The sequence below is a fragment of the Thamnophis sirtalis genome, unplaced genomic scaffold, assembly GCF_051295495.1.
Source record: "Thamnophis sirtalis isolate CommonGarterSnake01/CBP01778 unplaced genomic scaffold, rThaSir2_p1.2 scaffold_4, whole genome shotgun sequence".
In the NCBI taxonomy this organism is placed as follows: domain Eukaryota; kingdom Metazoa; phylum Chordata; class Lepidosauria; order Squamata; family Natricidae; genus Thamnophis; species Thamnophis sirtalis.
The window spans coordinates 19,251,872-19,271,931 of record NW_028261384.1 but is presented as its reverse complement, the minus strand read 5'-3'; the positions used below and the strand labels follow the sequence as shown (position 1 = coordinate 19,271,931).

Sequence of the window (20,060 nt, the reverse complement as noted above, 5' to 3'; positions counted from 1 at the left end):
TCACTTGAGGGGGAGAGGGAGTAGAATTCCTTAGCATCAATGTGTGTTAATATAATACTATATAAAAATACTGATGATCTAATGGTCATTTCAAAAAAACCTTTCTTAGTGAGCACCTAGAAGCCAAGAGGAAGATACGTGCCAAATTTCAAGTTGGTAGGCTTTACAGTTCTGGAGATTTAGTAATGAGTGAGTGGTATTTGGCTTTTATATATATAGAAGATAGCAAACCCCAGTCATTACTAGCACTGATGATGTTATCTAGTTTGGCTAATGAAATGTCTGCAAGGAAGCAAACAAGCTCAAAAAGGACCCAAGGACCCATATAGTACTCACTTCCAGCCACCTGCTACCTGCTGTGGTGGATGAAACCATATGTTAGCTAATATCAGTTTGAAAACAATCCCTTTGATAATGCTGGAGTATCCAATAAAAAAAATAGACTGATAGTGATAAGTTCAAAACAGCTAAAATTATGGTTCAGGAGGGAATTACTAGGGCTACTTTCCAACACTGACATAAATGACATCCAATCAAGTCATTTATAGACTGGATTTATTTAAGTCAATTGCACTTGAGATCATTAAGTTATATCTCATGGATTTTAGCAACCTTATTTTAAATCTAGTCTCAAACCAATGGTTGATGCCTTGTGACCATTATGTTTCAATGCATTAAAAAAATGAAAAGAAAAATTGAAGAAAGACCCAAGAAGGATCTGATAAAAATCCCACCGAATTTGGATTCAAAATATGAAAAGACGAAGTCTTATTATTTGTGTGTGGGAGGGAGAGGAATAATGGAAAGTATCTTAAATTGTCCTTTGCTTAATTAAAATCACCTTTCAGAGAGAAAGTGAAATGCAACACAATTGGGTTGTGAGCATCAAAGAGGATGCTTAGGAATGGTAAATGAAAACAGTCCCTTGGAAAAATATGTTCACAAACATTCTAAAATTAGAATTAGTATAACCTTTGAGGCTCAACAGCAGTAGAAGTGTTAAGTGCATTCCTTACAAATGATGTAACAACATGTACAGATGATAGCAAGATGAACTTAGTATCTGTGGAAATTCTCAGTCATCCAGGTCATAATTGACTCAAAGGGGCTTTTTTTAAAGGCAAAACTCCCAAGTGGCAAACTTCAAGAGTCCTGCAGGAGAACGCTAGCCAGATGACTGCAAAGAAATATGATCCTTCCAACTCCATCCACTCCTGTCAGCACTAATCCTTCCATCTCCTTCAACATCTTGCCAGAACTGATGAGGCTTCTTGGAAGAGAGGCAAAATGTTGTCTTCTTCTTCCTCTGGTTAAAAAACAGTCCAACTACTTTTTGAAAAAGCACCTTTGCGACATTATGAACTTAGGTTTAAATATAAGGAGGGAGAGGCACAAATACTCCATTATGAGACGGTACATTTTTGCTAATTCGTTGGTTGCAATCTTTGAAGCTGAAAGTTCATCGGATAAACATTTGGTTGGAGACCAGCTCAATTGTATAAGAAAAATAATTGGACAGGTATATCATAAAACATGCTCTTTTCATCCTAAGCCCATTGATTCAGGGCAACACAATGAAAAATATTAGGCAGATTCATTTATACTTACAAAAGTGTGCTGTTTCCAGTATAATTAATAACCTGTTCCAGTAAGCAGTGCTTAACCAGATGTTCAAATTGCCAAGTTCCTAAGCATTTTCCACAGTACTAACATGCTACCAAATATAGTAACAGAGACAGAATGAGGCATTAAAAAAAGAATGTTCTTGTACAGATGTTATTTGCTCCAGTTACATTCAGTACATTTAAAAGAAAACATCTGTAGGTATCAAGGAGTGAATGTCTAAAATAGTAATGTATCTTTCTAAGCTATAACAAAATTCATAGGGGATAAAAGCACCCCCTAGTAGGTAATATAAATGAACACAAAGCCAGGTATGATCTAACAGTTAACAAGTTAAAAGGAGAATATTATTTCTTATACTGCAAACTAATAATCTATACATAAAACCAGGGGTGGGTTCCTATGCAAACTGGTACCTGTTCGCGCACACATGCACTTTACCTCCATTTCTTCCCCATGTATTTGCCAGGAACTGCGAAGGCTATTTACTGTAAATACTATAAATTTAGAGGTTCCCTAATACTGAAGAGATGGAATTAACAACTGATAATCCTAGAATCTGAGCTCAGAACCATTATGCTTAACTCCATATTCAGTACAATAATCCAATTAAAAATATTTTTAACAGTCGATCAACCTTTTTCTGTTGTTTGAACAAGTCTAACAGAGTACACTAATCTCTATGGTTGTTTCATTGTCCAATTTCTCTTAATACTAAAGATTGTTTCTATCATTCAATCAGAATTTGCCCTTTTGAAAAATCAATCTGTTATTCCATGTTCTGCACACTGGGACAAGAAAGAAGATAAATTGACCTTCTTCTGTTTGGCATCCTTCAAATTCTTAAAAAGTGCTATCATGTCTCTCTTCACTCTTTTTTTCCTGAAGATGAATCCTCAGTCTATACTTATGAATGTTTGATTCCATTCTTCAGATTTTCCCAGTTTTGCAGAATCCTATATATATATATTCATATATATGAATATATATATATTCATTTGTAGATTTTCATGGGTGTAAGTATGCTGGTCTTGTTGTATTTGGGTCTTTTCCCGTGTAAGATTGAGATTCTCTTGGCAATGCTTCAGCTCACCATCTTCAGGCTGGGTTTTGGGCTTAAAGTGTGATATTACACGGGAAAAGACCCGAATACAACAAGACTAGCATACCTACAGCCATGAAAATCTACGAATATGTATGTATCAGGGGTGGGTTTCAACCGGTTTGCGGCGGTCCCCACGAACCGGTTGGTCAGCGAACCCGGAAGTAAGTAACTTCTGGGAACGGCGAAGGGCCCACCCGCCCGCCCGCGCTCCTTACCGGTCTTTGAAGGCTTCTGTGCTTCCACGCAGGTGCATGGCAGATACAGCGCCTGCGCGATTCTCCGCGAGCAGCTGGATGGCACATATAGCGCCTGCGCGAGTCTCCGCAAACAGCTGGAGCATTGCACAAGCACTAAGACGCATGCGTGAACTGTGCGCGTGCACGAGGACGCCGCCGGCCCCGTTCCAACCGAACCGGTTGGAACGGGATTAGCAACCCACTCCTGGTATGTATGTATGTATGTATGTATGTATGTATGTATGTATGTATGTATGTATATGTATATATATATTGTGTGTTTGTGTTTGTGTGTGTGTGTGTGTGTGTGTGTGTGTATTCTTGGCTTGTCCTGTTAGCTTTGGTGGGAATAGTCTTGATAGTTCCCTGATTCGGCTGCTGTTAGTTTGTTTATTCGAGTTGTTAGTTTCTTGATTGGGGTATTGTTTGCTTCTTGTTGGTGGTCTAATGTTAATTTTGGTATTACCATATTATCATATTTTTCGGAGTATAAGGTGCTCCAAAGTATACAATGTACTTAGATTTTGGGGAGGAAAACAAGAGGGAAAAAATCTGCTTCTGCCTCCCAGCAATTTGCCTCCTTGCAACAAACAGCAAACAGTACAGACAATATACACTCTTTGTAGTGTTACATTTCAGACTAGTACAGATGCTGTTAAAATTGATATGCTTTCTGGAAGTATAGTTATTCTCTGCTATTTAAAAGAAGATACAATAGCACTGGGCGTCTTCAGATCAAACATTTATTTTAAAAGCTTCTTCATTTTGTTAAGTTGTCTAGAATAATAATAAAGCAGTCTTTAAAAAATAAGTCTAATAATTTGAACATTCTGTAGGCATTTATAGTTACTGACTTACCTTCTTGCAGCAAACAGCAAACAACCTGATTACCACAAGAAAAAATATAATTTATAATTTACCTCGTGGAACAAACAGCAAGTTTCACTTCAGTTTAAACACGCCTCCTGATCATTAGCTGTTTCAGGCTGCAGGGATTGTTATAGCCTCGGGATGGCGAACCTATGGCACGTGTGCCACAGGTGGCACATGGAGCCATTTGTCAGGGCACCCGAGGCGCTGCCCTATCAGCTGGCCAGGTCGCATCTGCAAGCTGGCCAGCTGAGTTCACCCTTTTTTAAAGCCATTTTTCACCCTCCCCAGGCTCCAGAGGCTTTATAGGAGCCTGTGGAGAGCGAAAAGAGCCTCCCTCGCCCCCCCCCCAGAGGCCCTCCAGAAGCTTCATGAGCTTCCCTGAAGCCTCCAGAGTGCAAAAAAATGGCCCTACTGGCAAACAGGAAGTTTGGGAATGGACTTCCAGTTAACTCAGGAGGGTCATTTTGACTGCTCCGAAGACTTCAGGGAAGCCTCCTAAAGGTCCTTGAAGCCTTCGGAGCACTTAAAACGACTCTCTGAGCAAACCGGAAGTGACTTCCGCTTTGCTTGGACGGTCATTTTGACTGCTATGGAGGCTTCAGGGAAGCCTCCTGAAGGCCCCTGGAGCCTCGGGAGGGCTTCCGGGGGGTGGGGAAAACTGTTTTCGCCCTCCCTGGGCTCCTATAAAGCTTCTGGAGCCTGGGGAGGGTGCAAAAAAGCATGCAAAAAATAGGGGGGAACACCTGTAGTGTGTGCATGCACACTGGTGGGGGTCATGCATTGCATTATGGGTGCGGCACACCCAAACACGACCCCTCTGCACTTCCCCCACTTATGGCACACAAGCCCAAAAAAGTTCGCCATTGCTGCTATAGCTATTGCAGCTCCTGCAAGCCCCATTTTCCCCATTTGCTGCAAGGAGGTAAATTGCTGGGAGGAAGAGGCCAAAGGGTGTGGGACACTGTGTGGGTGGGGCTACATTCAGAGTATAAAATGCACCCAAATTTTCACCCTCTTATATCTGAAAAATACGGTCTCTGCATACATTATACCTGCTTCGGATTTATGTTTTTAAAAGTTAAGAACTGTGCATTTATATTTTGTAAATTTCTTATATTATTTTTCATTTCTTTTCTTCAGCGTGGTTTGAATTTTATTTGACTTTTGGATATTAGCTCTGTTAGTTCTATGGCACCCACAAATAATCATGGGCATTTTCTCCACTCCTAAGTCATTATTGAAAATATGAAAGAGTGAGCATTTTGGCGACTTTTTCATAATTATTTGAGTTTGATGGTAAAACCACTGATGACACCAATAGCAGTTATGAAGGAAGGAGCATGCAGAATGTTCATAGGCCATAAAAGTACTCACCAGATATAAAATGTTAGAAGATAAAGAGAACATTTAATAATCCATTTGAGAAGATTCAAGAATAATTGAAACTCATTATTCAGAGACCCTTTTTCTTCACTTGGGAATGATTACTTTTAGATGAACAGAATCATCTAAAATTCTGTGCTTTGAACATGCACCTATTATATATAGATTTTTTATATTTTATTCCAAGCATACTTCCAACTTCTGATGATGAAATAAGTTGTCAGAACACAGCAAATAATTAAGATAGCTTTGAAAACAAGTTATTGGGAGACAGGTCCTCTAGGCACTGAATTTTCTTTGATTTTTCTGGAAGACAAGTTCAATGGTCTAAAAGTCTTGAAAAACTAATCAATATTTCTGGACTCTTGTTTGACTGATAATTTTTTAATTTTGTTCCTCTAAATTTTCCTAGATTTTGTGGTAAAACAAATAAAGGAATGGAAGCCAACAGAAAACGGTCCATCTAATGAAGCCATGGTGGCACCATGGTTAGAATGCAATATTGCACGCTAACTTTGCCCACAGCCAAGAGTTCAATCCTGACTGGCTCAAGGTTGACACAGCTTTCCATCCTTCCAAAGTCAGTAAAATGAGGACCCAGTTTGTTGGGGGCAATAGGCTGACTGTGTAAACTGCTTAGGGGGTCTAAAGCAGTATATAAGTCTAAGTACTATTGCTATTGCTAATCATATAACCAGTATCATAAATTAATCCAGAAATACATATTTCTGCTATGTTATATACTTCGTACTGTACTGCTGCACTTGCCAGAAAATGGCAATTGCACTTGGGTTTATATCATTCTTGGCAACTAACCATTTTAACTGTATATTGTAGCAGAGTCATCTAAAAGTTCTTGTAAAATATTGGAACTACTATTTATTTCATTGTCTCAGCAATTGGGGGAACACGTTTTAATGATAGGCTAAGCCAGCCAAATTTTAATAATCCCTTTCCTTCCATAAAATGTAGAATAGTATTAAGTCAATGATTGATAAAAAGTTGCAGGAAGTTTGAAGCTAACCCTGCAATTTGGACTGCAGAAAATTTCATCACAGATTTCTTTTCAGAGAAATAATGGGATCCATCAAGCTTGAATTTATTGCTGTACTAATAGGCATATGATTCTCAAAATTAGTTTGGTTCAAAAATTGTGTGCCTAAACCCAATATTTTGAAAAGTTGCATATAAAATTCATACCATAGGGGGAGGGGAAAATGTGGTTTCTGTCGTAACAAATATTTTGCATACAAAAGTAAATGAGGATTTTCTTGCTTTATTAAAAAATGTTGGATGGATTGAATTTTGGTGAAATAGGTAACTTATAGCATATTTATGATATTAACTTATCTGTACACTTATATTCAAGTTAGAAAATACTGTGGTTAATTTCAGGTTCAGGAGGGATAATTGACAATTCATTGTGATATCTTCAGTCCTGAAATCTTTTTAACTCCATGGTAGCTCCAATTTATTATGCTAAATAACAAACAAACAAATCTAATTAAGAATTCATTTCTTAATGAATGCAAATATATATCTATCCTGGTGTCAAATGGACCAAACTGTTTAAGATTTTCACAAAAACTTTATGTGGAATAGTTTCTTCTATATTGTTTAATCTACATCTGACATAGATGCAATTCAACTCACCTGGGAATGTAGATCATAAGAACTTACCATATGGTTTACTAAATCTCTACTTTTCTTAACAATGGTTAGGTCCCATTGAGTGTTAAAAGCTGAATCCCTCTCATGGCCTGCCAGCGACTGTTTCTGAGTAGGAGTAGTTGGAACTGGGACCATTTGACAGGGAAGGCCTGCCAGGGGTTGAGGAAGATGCTGTCCCAGGGCCGTCAGGCATTGCGGGAGGTGGTTGACGAGATGGAGAGCTGTCTCCCTGCACAGAAACCGGGGAGGATCAGCTGCTGACTGGTAGTGGGGCTCATAGGCAGCGATCTCCCATTAGGGAACAACAGTTTACTCCATTTGATGCAAGGACAAGGAGAGTGAAACATAGGCAAGCACAGAGAAGGACTGTGAGGCTACTTGGGAGGTCACCCTACCTCTCCTCTCAAGGAACACCTGGAGGGGTGTATAGAATATAGAATAACAGAGTTTGAAGGGACCTTGGAAGTCTCCAACCACCTGCTTAGGCAGGAAACCCTATATCATTTTCAATCTCTTTTTAAAAACTTCCAATGTTGGAGCATTCAAAAATTCTGGAGGCAAGTAGTTCCACTTGTTCTATCAGGAAATTTCTTCTTAGTTCTAAGTTGCTTCTCTTCTTGATTACTTTCCATACATTGCTTCTTGTCCTGCCCTCAGGTGCTTTGGAGAATAGCTTGACTCCCTCTTCTTTGTGATGACCCCTGAGATATCAGAATACTGCTATCATGTCATCCCTAGTCCTTCTTCATTAAACTAGGCATACCCAATTCCAGCAACCATTCTTCATAAGTTTCAGCATCCAGTTCCATAAACATCTTTCTTGCTCTTTTCTGCATTCTTTCTAGAGTTTCAACATCTTTAACTTAACGTTTACTTTAACTTAATGTTTACTGTAACTTTAACGTAACTTAAGAAGCAGCCATGGAGAATTAGTCTTTGCCAGGAACAATTGCTGGCTTTGGGTTACACACTCCTGGCTGTAACTTGTGCCAGTTGCTGTTTGCCTTGCCTTGCTTGGAAGATTGCTCTTTGCATTTTGTTTTGGACCTAGACCTTCTCTTGTAGACTTGAGTTTGGCTTTTGTTTTTGGCCTGTGCCTTTGGAACTGTTTTTTGTATGGGACCTGTTTCTTGTTCTGAGGACTTGTCATGTGCCTGGACTTTGCTTTATGGATTGGAACTGTAGACCTTGCCCTGTGAGTGTGCTCCTACAACGTCTTTGTACTACCAGGAAGGACTGTGTTTGGGAGACTTGAGGGGGGCTGCCTGTAGAGTAGCATGGAGGTGGAACCCTACCGGTCGTTGGAGGGCCATTGGCTGGAGACATAAAGAACTGTCTAGAGGTCTGCCTTACCTTGACACCTGGGTCGTAACAATCCCAATAGCTGCCATGTTGTGCAACAAGGACACTTACCTTTGAAGGTCTGAATTTCAGGTTTTATTATCATACCAAACTTTTATGAGAGTTGGCGTTTGTACTGAGTTTCCCCAATTAGAAAACTGCTCAAATACTAACTTTTAGGCAAGAGAGTTTTAAATTACCTTCTTTTTTCCTCTACAAGAAAAAGTGTGGGAAGGTATGTAATCCAGGTCAGATTTTATTCCCATTTATTATGCAATATATACAGTACATATTGTATACTACCTGCATCAGTTTAGGCAATCATGGCCCAATCGATGGGACATGGACCGGTACTAGTTCATGGCTTATTAGGAACCAAGTCACACAGCTGGAGATCAGTGGTGGGTGAGCGAGCAAAACTGAAGCCTTCCCAGTCCACTGAAAAATTGTCTTCCGTGAAAGTCTGTGGTATAAAAAGGTTGGGGACCTCTGCTTTATGAGACACAGGGATTACTGATATTCTTTGATTTCTATGGAAGACATTCAATAGTTTGAATGTCTTGAGTTAATTCCCAACACATAACAGGTACAGACTGTGCTTGAAGGGTTTCTTATTTAGATAGTGAAGACGACTTGGATAATAAGCAGTGGTGGGTTGCAGGCGGTACAACCTGGTACGGGTGTACCCGTGCCTCCCCGGAGTACCAGGTATCATTCCAGTACGGTGTTCTGGAGGGCCCACCCACCCGCCATTGTTCTTATCTGTCTTTAAACTCTTCTGCACTTCTGCGCATGCACATATACTTGCGCAATGCTCTGCTGAGAAGCTGGAGCATTGTGGAGGCTCACGGAGGCATTGCTGGAGGGTGGAACACATGCGCATGATGCACACGTTCATGTGGAGGATGCCGGGCCCTGTTGCAACCATATTGGTTGCAATGGGATACAGAACTCACCACTGATAATAAGAGATGTCAAAAACTATCAATATGGCAGAAGGTGGTGGTTTTTGGGAGATCCAAGAACAATGCTCCAGAAAAAGAAGCTGAGTGGATTCTCAGTCTAATCTCTTTAGTGAGAGAGAGGGAGGGAAGGAGGAAGAGAGAGAGAGAGGGAGGCAGGGAGCCAAAGCAAGAGAGAGAGATGACTGCCTACCACGGACAGTATTCTAGATAGTTTACAACCACAACTGAATGAAGTTGAGAAAGTGAAACCTGTCAGGTTTATAGCCATATTTCCTTTTTATCATGACCCCAGATCTTTGTTCTCTGTTCCAATTACCATTAGCTTTTGTATGCAAACCTGTTAATCAGAACAAAAGGCAATTTTATATGAAAAGTGTCTCACTCTCATTACTATATGCTCCCTGGAGATTGAATCTCATTAGTATGAGAAATATGGTCTATGGGAAGAGCTCCAGAATTGGAGAAGGAAGTTGGGGGTAGGGGGAGAATGCTGCATTCTCCTTTAGCAAAACAGTTATGTATTGACTCAAAGGAACAGCTGGTTTTTAAATGACAACCATAACTATGGCAAAATCCTTTTAAAAAACAACACTGGTCATAAAATTAGTTGAGGATTCCCACACACTCGTCTCGTGATTTTCTTGCAACCATTGGATAACTTAAAATCTTTCTGGGATGTATCAATTTCTTACTATATGCAGATTGTTGGTGGAAATATGGTTAGTATGATTTAGGATTACAGCGGTTTTGAAAAGAAGCCATGCTTTTTTGTGGAGAAAATCATATCCACCAGCCCATATTATCCTTTTACAGATGCACCAGTCCCTGCAACGGATGTCTCTATCTAACTGGGGTTGGTTGTGAACGGAATAATGCATGAAAACTGCAGAATACTGTTAATCCTCAATTTACAATCACAATTGAGTCCAAGATTTCTGTTTTGTAAAGAAGACAGTTATTAGGTGAGTTTTTCCCCATTTATGATCTTTCTTGCAACCGTTGTTAAGTGAACCACTGCAGTTGTTGTTGTTAAGTCAATCTGGCCTCCCCACTGATTTTCCTTGTCAGGAGGACGCAAAAGGTAGACAAATGACCCCAGGACACTTCAACCCTCATAAATATGAATCAGTTGCTAAGTTTCTGAATTTTGATCATGTGACCATGAGGCAGATGCAAGAGTCATAAGTGCGATAAAATGGTCATGAGTCACTTTTTTCAGAACCATTTTTACTTAGCAATAGCAATAGCAGTTAGACTTATATACTGCTTCATAGGGCTTTCAGCCCTCTCTAAGCGGTTTACAGAGAGTCAGCATATTGCCCCCAACAACAATCCGGGTCCTCATTTTACCCACCTCGGAAGGATGGAAGGCTGAGTCAACCCTGAGCCGGTGAGATTTGAACAGCCGAACTGCAGACGGCTGAAGTAGCCTGCAGTGCTGCATTTAACCACTGCGCCACCTCGGCTCCATACTTCAGTCACTAAGTGACCTGTTGTAAATTGAGGACCAACTGTAGTTGAACCTGCCTCAAATGGGTATTGGTATTTCAGATTTTATCAAAATCGGTATTCATATTCCGTCTCCCCCTTTTTTTTTTTTGCCTTTCTTCTTGGAAATGCTTCAATACAGATACAAGGTATTCTTCTTTTTCCCATTCTTGTAAGTTATTTCTATAATTGGTTAAAGAATGGGAAATTTAAGTCTGTGGAAAAATGATAAAAGAACATCTGTATTTTTTTAAAAATCACGTAATGATGGCTGGAATTTCTGAAACTTCAAAGAAATGTTGAAATAAAGACACAAACAGTTTTTTTTATTCTAAATTTCTGTATTTACACCATTTCCCCCAGTGCTATGTGAAAAAGAGCCATTTTTGTCAGATGTCACTGTGCTTACATTAGTAACAAATCTTTAACACTTGAGTATATTAACAAACAAAATTAGCAAACAGGTATAGAAGACACTGCTGGAATATACTGAACATTCACATATATTGAAATAGCACAAGGAAAGTATTCTTTATAGCAAAAGTAATATGGGCCAGGTTTCTTCCTTTTTTTTTTATTAAAAAAAGGCAAATTAACAATCATACAGTTTATGTTTTTTGTTCATTTAGTATGATATGCCTAGTTTTTAATCTCAAGCCTTTTTTACTTCAGGCACTTATAAAACAATATATGAATGTTCAGATCCTCAAACACAAAACTAGATGTTGCAAAGAAAAATTCTGTATACTCAAAATGCACTGAAAATATATCCTCACAGCTCTTATTTTTTCAATTGTTTTTAACACCAATGTATTTTCATGATGATGTATATCAATTTTCTCACATTTCTGTTTTATTTTATATTTTACTGGTTGATTCCAAACATTGTTCAAAGAGGCAAAATATAGCAACATGGAAGCATAGCACAAATTGTCCACAGGTTTTTACAAACTGTCAAAAAGACAGGTTTACAAAAGCTAGTTTTAATTCAAAAAATAGATTTTCATTTTATTTTCTCCTGCATTTCTTCCTTCTAACAAAATAATGGTACATAATAGTGAGAAATTAAATTATTAGGAAGTATGGAATATCTGAGCAATCATTTATCTATAATTTGGGTGGGGGTGGGGCTGAAATTGTACATGATGGGAACAGTTAATAAAAAAATCCCCACTTGTTAAACCAGTCTGGAGAAATTCACCATTCCACAGAGAAACACACTTTCCCTCCTCACCGTTAGCTGATGTAAATTATAAATACAATGTCTCATAATAATATAAGGAATATAATGTTAAGGTATGAGACAAATGCAACAAGGTCTCTGAGATAAATGAATGAAGAATGAGTATAAAGTTTGTGCACAGTTCGGAAATGACCAATGAAGTCACAGAAAAACAGTATTTTAGTGAACAGACATTTAAATAATGATCAGAAAGGAAAGAACAAGGACTAGAGTAGAATAGATTTCTGGCTCATTGCTTATAACTGATAGGTACTTGTTTTCCTCAAGCTAAGGGAAATAAACAAAGAAAATATGGCAATGGAATTTTAAATTAGAAAACAATCAATGCTATATGCCAGAACAGTATCTCTTTGAACAACACTAATGGTGTAACTTGGTGAGCAGTTATTGATCATAAAGATTGGCTAGGGTACTTGATAGCCAAGACTCATTGCTTGCCTCAAATATGATTGTCAAATAATGGATAATCTTTTTGTGAATATAACACTTGAAACATAATGGCAAAAAAAATGTATATATAAGGCCTTCCAATTCATTGTCCATCTTGTTAAAGGCACTGAAAAACAAAATAAAGAGTCCCACTCCATTTGAAACATGGAGTTCCATAATATAAGTCTCTCCATATGAAAAAAAAAATTCCTTTATTGCATGGGTCGTTGACCTTTTTCTTCGACTAAGGAATAAAAAGGTTTCCCCTTTTCTGGTGTTTGCAACCGGTTCAGCCTGGCAACCTGAGATGGTGAAGGTGGTACATCATGCCTGAAAGGACCTTTGGGAGTGGCATAATTAGGGTCCTGAGCTTTCTTGTGGGACTCATAGTTGTTGGGCCCTTCGGAAGAAGTCTTTTTTTTCAGCTGCTGTTCTCTCCGCCGGTGTTCCTGACGGAGGAGCTCCTGTGTCTCAAGCAAGACTCGAGCATTGAAGCCGTGGCCCCCCAGATAGCCGTTCCTAGAGCCTTGGTAACTGGAGTACCGAGGGTTGTCTTTGGCACTTTGGAAACCTTCACCAGGAAGATAGTTCTGTTCCCAAGAATCTTGAGATACAGAGCTGGCATTTTTCCGGCTTTGTCTAAAAATAGAAATATATATATATGTATAATTATGTAAAAAAGGGTTACTTGCATTTCAAATGTATATTTTACTCTTATAAAGACCTGTTTTACATTTAGTCACATTTTTTCGGAGTATAAAACGCTCCAAAGTATAAGACGCACCTAGCTTTGGGGGAGGAAAACAAGGGGAAAAATCTCCTTCTGCCTCCCAGCAATTTGCTTCCTTACCACAAACAGCAAAGAGTACAGACAATATACACTGTTTTGTAGTGACTATACTTGCACAGATCCTGTTAAAATTGATGTGCTTTCTGGAAGTATAGTTATTCTCTGCTATTTAAAAGAAGATACAATAGCACCGGGCCTCTTCAGATTAGCATTTATTTTAAAAAGCTTCTTTATTTTGTTAAGCTGTCTAGAATAATATTAAAACGGTCCTTAAAAAATAAGTCTAATAATTTGAACATTCTGTAGGCATTTATAGTTATTAACTTACCTTCTTGCAGCAAACAGCAGACAGCCTGATTAGCACTAGGAAAAAAAAATCTGCCTCTGCCTCCCAGCAATTTGCCTCGCGGAGCAAACAGCAAGTTTCACGTTTCACTTTCAGTTTAAGCAATCCTCCTGATCACCAACTGTTTCAGCCTGCAGGGATTTCTATAGCCTATTTCAGCCTCTGCAAGCCCCATTTTCCCCATTTGCTGCAAGGAGGTAAATTACCGGGAGGCAGAGGCCAAAGGGTGGGGGCAGTGGGTGGGTGGGGCTACATTCAGAGTATAAGACGCACCCAAATTTTCACCCTCTTATACTCTGAAATATATAGTAAGTTGTATTCATTCTGTCTTGAATGAGGCCTTTATTCTATATGATGTCGAACAATACCAGTAGTAACATAAATGAATCACAAATAAGTGTTTAGCTCCAATGGCCAGATGGACACAACATGGGAGAGCTACGATCAAGTTTGACTGGTGGACCTCAGGAAGTATCTACTGGCCAATGTGATATTATTATAGCCTCATATGGTTCCCATGTTCTGCAGACTTCTATCAATCTCAACTAGAGGTTCTTTCTTTATTTTTTACAATCCAAACTACAAAGTGAATCTTACTCTGGAATGAGTTCCATCATTTAAACCAGTAGTTTCCAAAGTGGGTGGTGGGATGACTTAAAGGGATGCTAACAGGAAAGGGGTGGAAGGGGGCACTAAGAGGCAAGGGGGACAGCGGAGGGGGATGATAAGAGACAAGGGAGTGGCAGGGCGATACTAAGAGGCAAGGGGGCAGCAGGGGGGCGCTAAGAGGCAAGGGAGGTGGCAGAAGAGTGCTGGAGGTGTTCTGCTGTACTGTACTCCTCACTTGCCTAGCTTAGCCACAGGTGCGGAAGGGAATGTGATGGGACCGAAAGCGAGAGTCCTTCCCTGTGCGGTTAGTGTGGAGGTGACCGCTCAGTCTCACTTCACCAGGAACCGGTGACGCCGCACCTTTGGGAAGGCTTGGGTCTCACGCACGCCTTCAATAATAGCAATAGCAATAACAGTAGACTTATATACCGCTTCATAGGCCTTTCAGGCCTCTCTAAGCGGTTTACAGAGAGTCAGCATATTGCCCCCAACAACAATCCGGGTCCTCATTTTACCCACCTCGGAAGGATGGAAGGCTGAGTCAACCCTGAGCCGGTGAGATTTGAACCGCTGAACTGCTGATCTAGCAGTCAGCCTGCAGTGCTGCATTTAACCACTGCGCCACCTTGGCTCTTAAGTGGGTGGAAGGGCTGGGTTCTTATGGCAGTTAAAACTGCTCCTCCAGCTGCGGTGGGGGGCGTGAACGCCTAAATGTAGCGATGGAGTTGTCTTCCCTGCTTCTTGCTGGCTTTGCCACCTTCCTTCTCTGCGGCCCGCTGTTATTTAATGAATGGACGTGTGGGTGAACAGCTTCACAAGAGCCAAAGGTCCTGTCCCACCCGACATGAGCGCATGGAGACCTTCAGCTGGTCTATCATGCTGTGTAGAAACTGAGCTGCTGCCTCCGTAAAAAATTGCAGGGGAAACTGAAATTTTGGAATGTGATTCTAAAAGGAAGAGCAGCTACTGTACTTGAACTACTTTCTTATGTAAATAAGGATTGAACAGCGTACAAAAGAGGTTGTGGATTGTAATCCTTTCATGCTGGGGCAGGGCGTGATTTTGTAAATACTTCATAGATGCACGTTTTTTCTATAGTATTAGTATTGTTAATAGGATTCTTTTTAAAATCGTCTGGATTAATAAACAATCTTAATCTTGCCCACTGCTGGAAATATTCCAGAAAATGTGTTTTAAATTATTAATAATTTTTATAGCATTAGCTGGCTGGCTGATCTGCTGAAAGGGGGAGGCACGTTTTGTTCAGAATAGTTTGTGGAATTGAGACAAGTGGTCCTCAAGTATTGACACACCTAATAAAAGTAGCTTACAGTGCAGTTTAACCTCATGTCCTGACTACATTCTTGTGTTTCCCCCCCAAAATGAATCGTCATTGCCCTGATCTCATTCCCAGTAATGAGTGAAATATCTTTAATCATTAGTTGTACTAGCTATAAAGTGGCATTTTTCCTCCTTTCCTATTGACTTTGCTTGTCAGAAGGTCACAAAAGTGATCAACATGACCCTGGGACACTGCAACCAAGTGTCTGAATTTTCATCATGGTGCGACGGTTATAAGTTTGAAAAACAGTCATAACTCAATTCTTTCAGTGCCATTGTAACTTCATACTGTCACTAAACTAATAGTTGTAAGATAAGGACTACCTGCATTTCACAAATTGCTAGGAAAGATACAAACTTGCTCTCTTCTTGCCTACATTCCACACTCTGCTATCTCTTTGCTCTCTGAAAAGCCTGTCCCCTCCTGCTGCAGACTACAGGTAGTCCTCAGATTATGACTATAACTGAGCCCCAAATTTCTTTTGTTAAGTGAATTTTGCCCTATTTTATTATTTTTCTTACCACTTGTTAAATGAATCACTGCACTTGTTACTAACATTGTTAAGTGAATCTGGCTTCTCCATTGACTTTGCCTTGTCAGAAGGTTGCAAAAGATGATCATATGACCTCGGGACACTGCAACCATCATAATTACAGTATGAGTCAGTTGCTAAATATCCAAATTTTGATCTTAGGATCATGGGGATGCTACAATGGTCATAACTGTCATAAATGGTCATAAGTCACTTTTTCAATACCTTTTCAATGATGAAGATTTTGATCGTTTGCTGCTTCATACAGAAGTTCATTGGCTATCAAAAGGCAACTGTGTGAGACGTTTTTACAATCTTTTTGACACTTGTGGAGTTTTTTGAAGACAAGAATGCCTTGCTTAGTGGTGAGCTCAAAGAGATCAGGCATGACATTGCTTATTTATCTGAACTATTTGCAAAGTTCAATGAAATGAATTTGTAGTTGCAAGGAAATTAGGTTAATTCTTATTAAGGCCAAATCTGTCATCTCTATGTTTATTTCAAAGTTAACTCTATTCAAGCGCAATATAGGCCGTTGTGAGCTATACCAATTTCCGAGCTTCTCTGAGCTAAAAGAGAAAGGTGGGATACAAGATGATGATCTTCAAGTTTTTTGTGACCATTTGGACATGCTGCATAAAGATATGTCTGAGCGATATCAGGATCTTCTTTTGATGGAAATTCCAGATTGGGTGATAAATCCATTTTCAGATACTGAGGAAGATGGGGTAGTGGAGGAAAAACTCTTAGAGCTGTAAAATGACATTGAGCTGAAGCCAAAGTTTAAGAAATCATACCAAGAGTTTGGTTACAGAAATAAATTTCTGATCGCTATCCTGCGCTATGGACAGTGTTTAAGAAGTTCCTTTGTTGCATTACCAACATCATATTTGATGGAACGTGGCTTCAGTGTGGTCATCCGACTTCTCTCCAAGCAAAGAAATCGACTCCAGATTACTGAATGTGGTGATTTAAGACTCCTGCTAAGTAACTTAAAACCAGTCATTGGGAAACTGGTATCACTTCATCAAGCCCATCCATCACATTAAGAATTTACTGAACGGTGAAGTAGTTACTAAATTTTTCCGAGTTTACTAAGTTACTAATCACTAAGGTTCTTGATAAATTACTATCAGACTTTGAAAACCTGATATCACTGGATCATGTTCAACAATTTTTTTGAATTAACATTAACTAAAAAAACATTAACTAAAAAACATTAACTTAAATTGATTTTGAATAAATGTGCAATTAATTGTTACAGTTTTGAATTTTACTGCTACTATCTTCCTTCCGTCGTGCAAACAGCCCAGTCACATGACCCCCCCTCCCAGGCACGCCCACCAAGCTACACCCACAGAAGTGGTAAAAAAAATTTGAATTCCACCACTGGGTGGGAGGCACTGTGGATCAGTTTGTAGCACCAAGGGGGCGATGGACTGAAAAAGTTTGGGAAACACTGATTTAAGTATTGTTGCCAAGAAGGCCATCCCAAAATGAGTTCAATATACTGGAACAAGAAGTTTGTACCAAATCATTATGACATTAATTGATGATCAGTAGGGGAACACTTTGTTTTTGTTGTTTAAAAAATAATGCTAAGCATTTAACTATTTATACCCTGTATATTTCCTGACAATAATTACATTCTAATATTGAGATTGTTAAGATTTCAATACCAGCTTTTGGACTGGAGTCTTATCTTTTGTGAAGGATATGATGGTGGTTTAGTTAGAGGCATTAGGCACATCCTAACGTAATTAACAGGCCTTCTGTACAATTCAACTACTTTATACATCTGACCAAAAGCAGAATATGCTTTTGTTCAAAGTATATTTTTCTTTCCTTTATTAAACTCATACACCATTTCATGTTATGTGAATATTTGTCTAATCAACACTTTCCTTTCCCTTTCCTTTCCTTTATAACAATATTCAAATCTAGAAGAATTTAAAAGTGTGATAGATAACATTAAAATATTACCCCATAGAATTAATAATCCTAATCCTTAATCAATTGGATTTAGAATTGGATTTTAAAAATAGGACTAAATAAATTCATGTCAGAGATTATCAATGTCTTGAAGCTTGTATTAGAGGTAAATTCAGCATGCCTTCAAATAACAGTTGCAGGGGAGCAGCAAGAGAGGAGATGGTATATACTTGTTTCCCCAGCACTGGGTAAGCCAGTGCAAGAAGCAAAATTCTGGGTTAAAATGAGCTTTATGGTTTATGGTTTATGGTTTAATTATTTATAGGCCGCCCTTTTCCCTGAGGGGACTCAGGGCGGCTTACAATATATAGGGAGGGGAGTACAAGACAGTAAGACATAAAACAATACATAAGTAAAAATAGTACACAACATTCATCATTCGGGTGGGGACGGATTACGATCTTTATCCCCAGGCCTGACGGGATAGCCAGGTCTTGAGGGCTGTGCGGAAGGTCTGGACGGTGGTGAGGGTACGAATCTCCATGGGGAGATCGTTCCAAAGGGTCGGAGCTACTACTGAAAAGGCTCTCCTCCGTGTAGTTGCCAGTCGACACTGACTGGCGGATGGAACTCGGAGGAGGCCTAATCTATGCGATCTAATAGGTCATAAGGAGGTAATTGGCAGGAGGCGGTCTCTCAAGTACGCAGATCCACTATCATGAAGGGCTTTATGGGTGGTAAGTAGCACCTTGAAGCGCACCCGGAGATCAACAGGTAGCCAGCGCAGCTCGCGGAGGATAGGTGTTATGTGGGCGAACCGAGGTGCACCTACGATCACTCATGCGGCCGAGTGTCATGATGTAGCAGTTTTCTTTGTATGTTTTTATGTTCCATTTTTCATATAAAAAGCCAGATTTTTATAATTAAGTTATTTTATAGTCAGTGCCTGCATGTTATTATAATAGGCTAAATCTAAGATGGAATAGGACAATGATTAATACCAAATAGCATTGGATAAAATGAGTGCATCTTAGAAGAACCCTGATCTGATAATTCTATCACGTTAAGATTCTGTTGAGATGATGATTTTTATTCTCTCTTCTGCCACCTAATGTGTCTCTGCTTAATTTGGCTTGTTTAACACAACCAGTTGTTCTTCAGTACAAAAGGTTTTTTGAGTATTATGGTATTGACATCTAGTATGGTTAGAATAATTAGAACCTTCGAACACCTTAAAAGGGGCCACAAACTGGGACATTAATATGCATAGAATCAATGACCTTGATAGCCAAAGGCATCTCTTTTTTCTTGGCCTGCAAATTCAACCTCTCTCAATAAAAAATGATTTACAATATATCCACTATCTGAAGCATTGGCCAAACGATTGATTGCAACTGGAAACTCTATTTATGTGTATCATATCACCTTTACCGTGGTGATGTCTTACTATAATAGGAAGAATCTGTGTTTTGCAAGGAGGCCATTTACAGCATCCAAGAAAGTGACAGGGGAGAAATTCATTTAATTTGCATTTTAATGAGCGCTTAACCCAATTTGTCTGCCCTGAACCCATTAAGTGATGCAACTCAAAAATGCATTCAAAATTGTGTACATGAAAGAGAAGAACATGCAACAATGACTAGACTAAGGAAATGAACACCCAAAAACATATTACATTCAATTGAACTGATTGCAGAAAGGTGGAGTTATGAAAAGAAGCTACAAGTCTATATATTAGAAGCAGGTTTTTTTTTTTAAAAAAAGGCATGTACATTTAATGTGCATTGTTTAAGCACTTGCAAATGGAATCAGCCATGGAGAGAACACATTTAAATAAATATCAGGCAAATAGTAGGGCACAAAATAATCCCAGAAGCAGGACTATCCTTGCTGCAAGATAAAAAAAAAGAAGCCAAGATTGCAATCATATGTGATAGTGATCACACATAAAACCAGGCAGAGCTTCAATCAGTTTTTTTGTGGTGGTCATTTTGACTTTTTGGATCATACCCAGTGGTCATCCCCATCCAGATAGAAAATAAGTATTTCAATCCACGTTCTATTATCATTTATCTGAATGCTGTATGAAACAACAGTCTAATGGTTCATCTAGATCAGTGATGGTGAACCTTTTTGGCATCGAGTGCCCAAA

General features: G+C 39.2%; 1 protein-coding gene across 3 annotated transcripts in view; it reads right to left on the bottom strand.

Moving 5' to 3' along the window:
* Window positions 1-10,984: 10,984 nt before the first annotated feature.
* PARD3 (par-3 family cell polarity regulator) overlaps window positions 10,985-20,060 on the bottom strand; it is a 602,045-nt gene continuing 592,969 nt past the window's right edge. For all 3 annotated transcript variants that reach the window (XM_087712541.1, XM_087712540.1, XM_087712538.1), the window contains one exon: window positions 10,985-12,996. In XM_087712541.1, coding sequence (XP_087568667.1) covers window positions 12,570-12,996 — 427 coding nt within the window. In that variant the 3' untranslated portion in view covers window positions 10,985-12,569. The remainder of the gene's footprint in view (window positions 12,997-20,060) is intronic.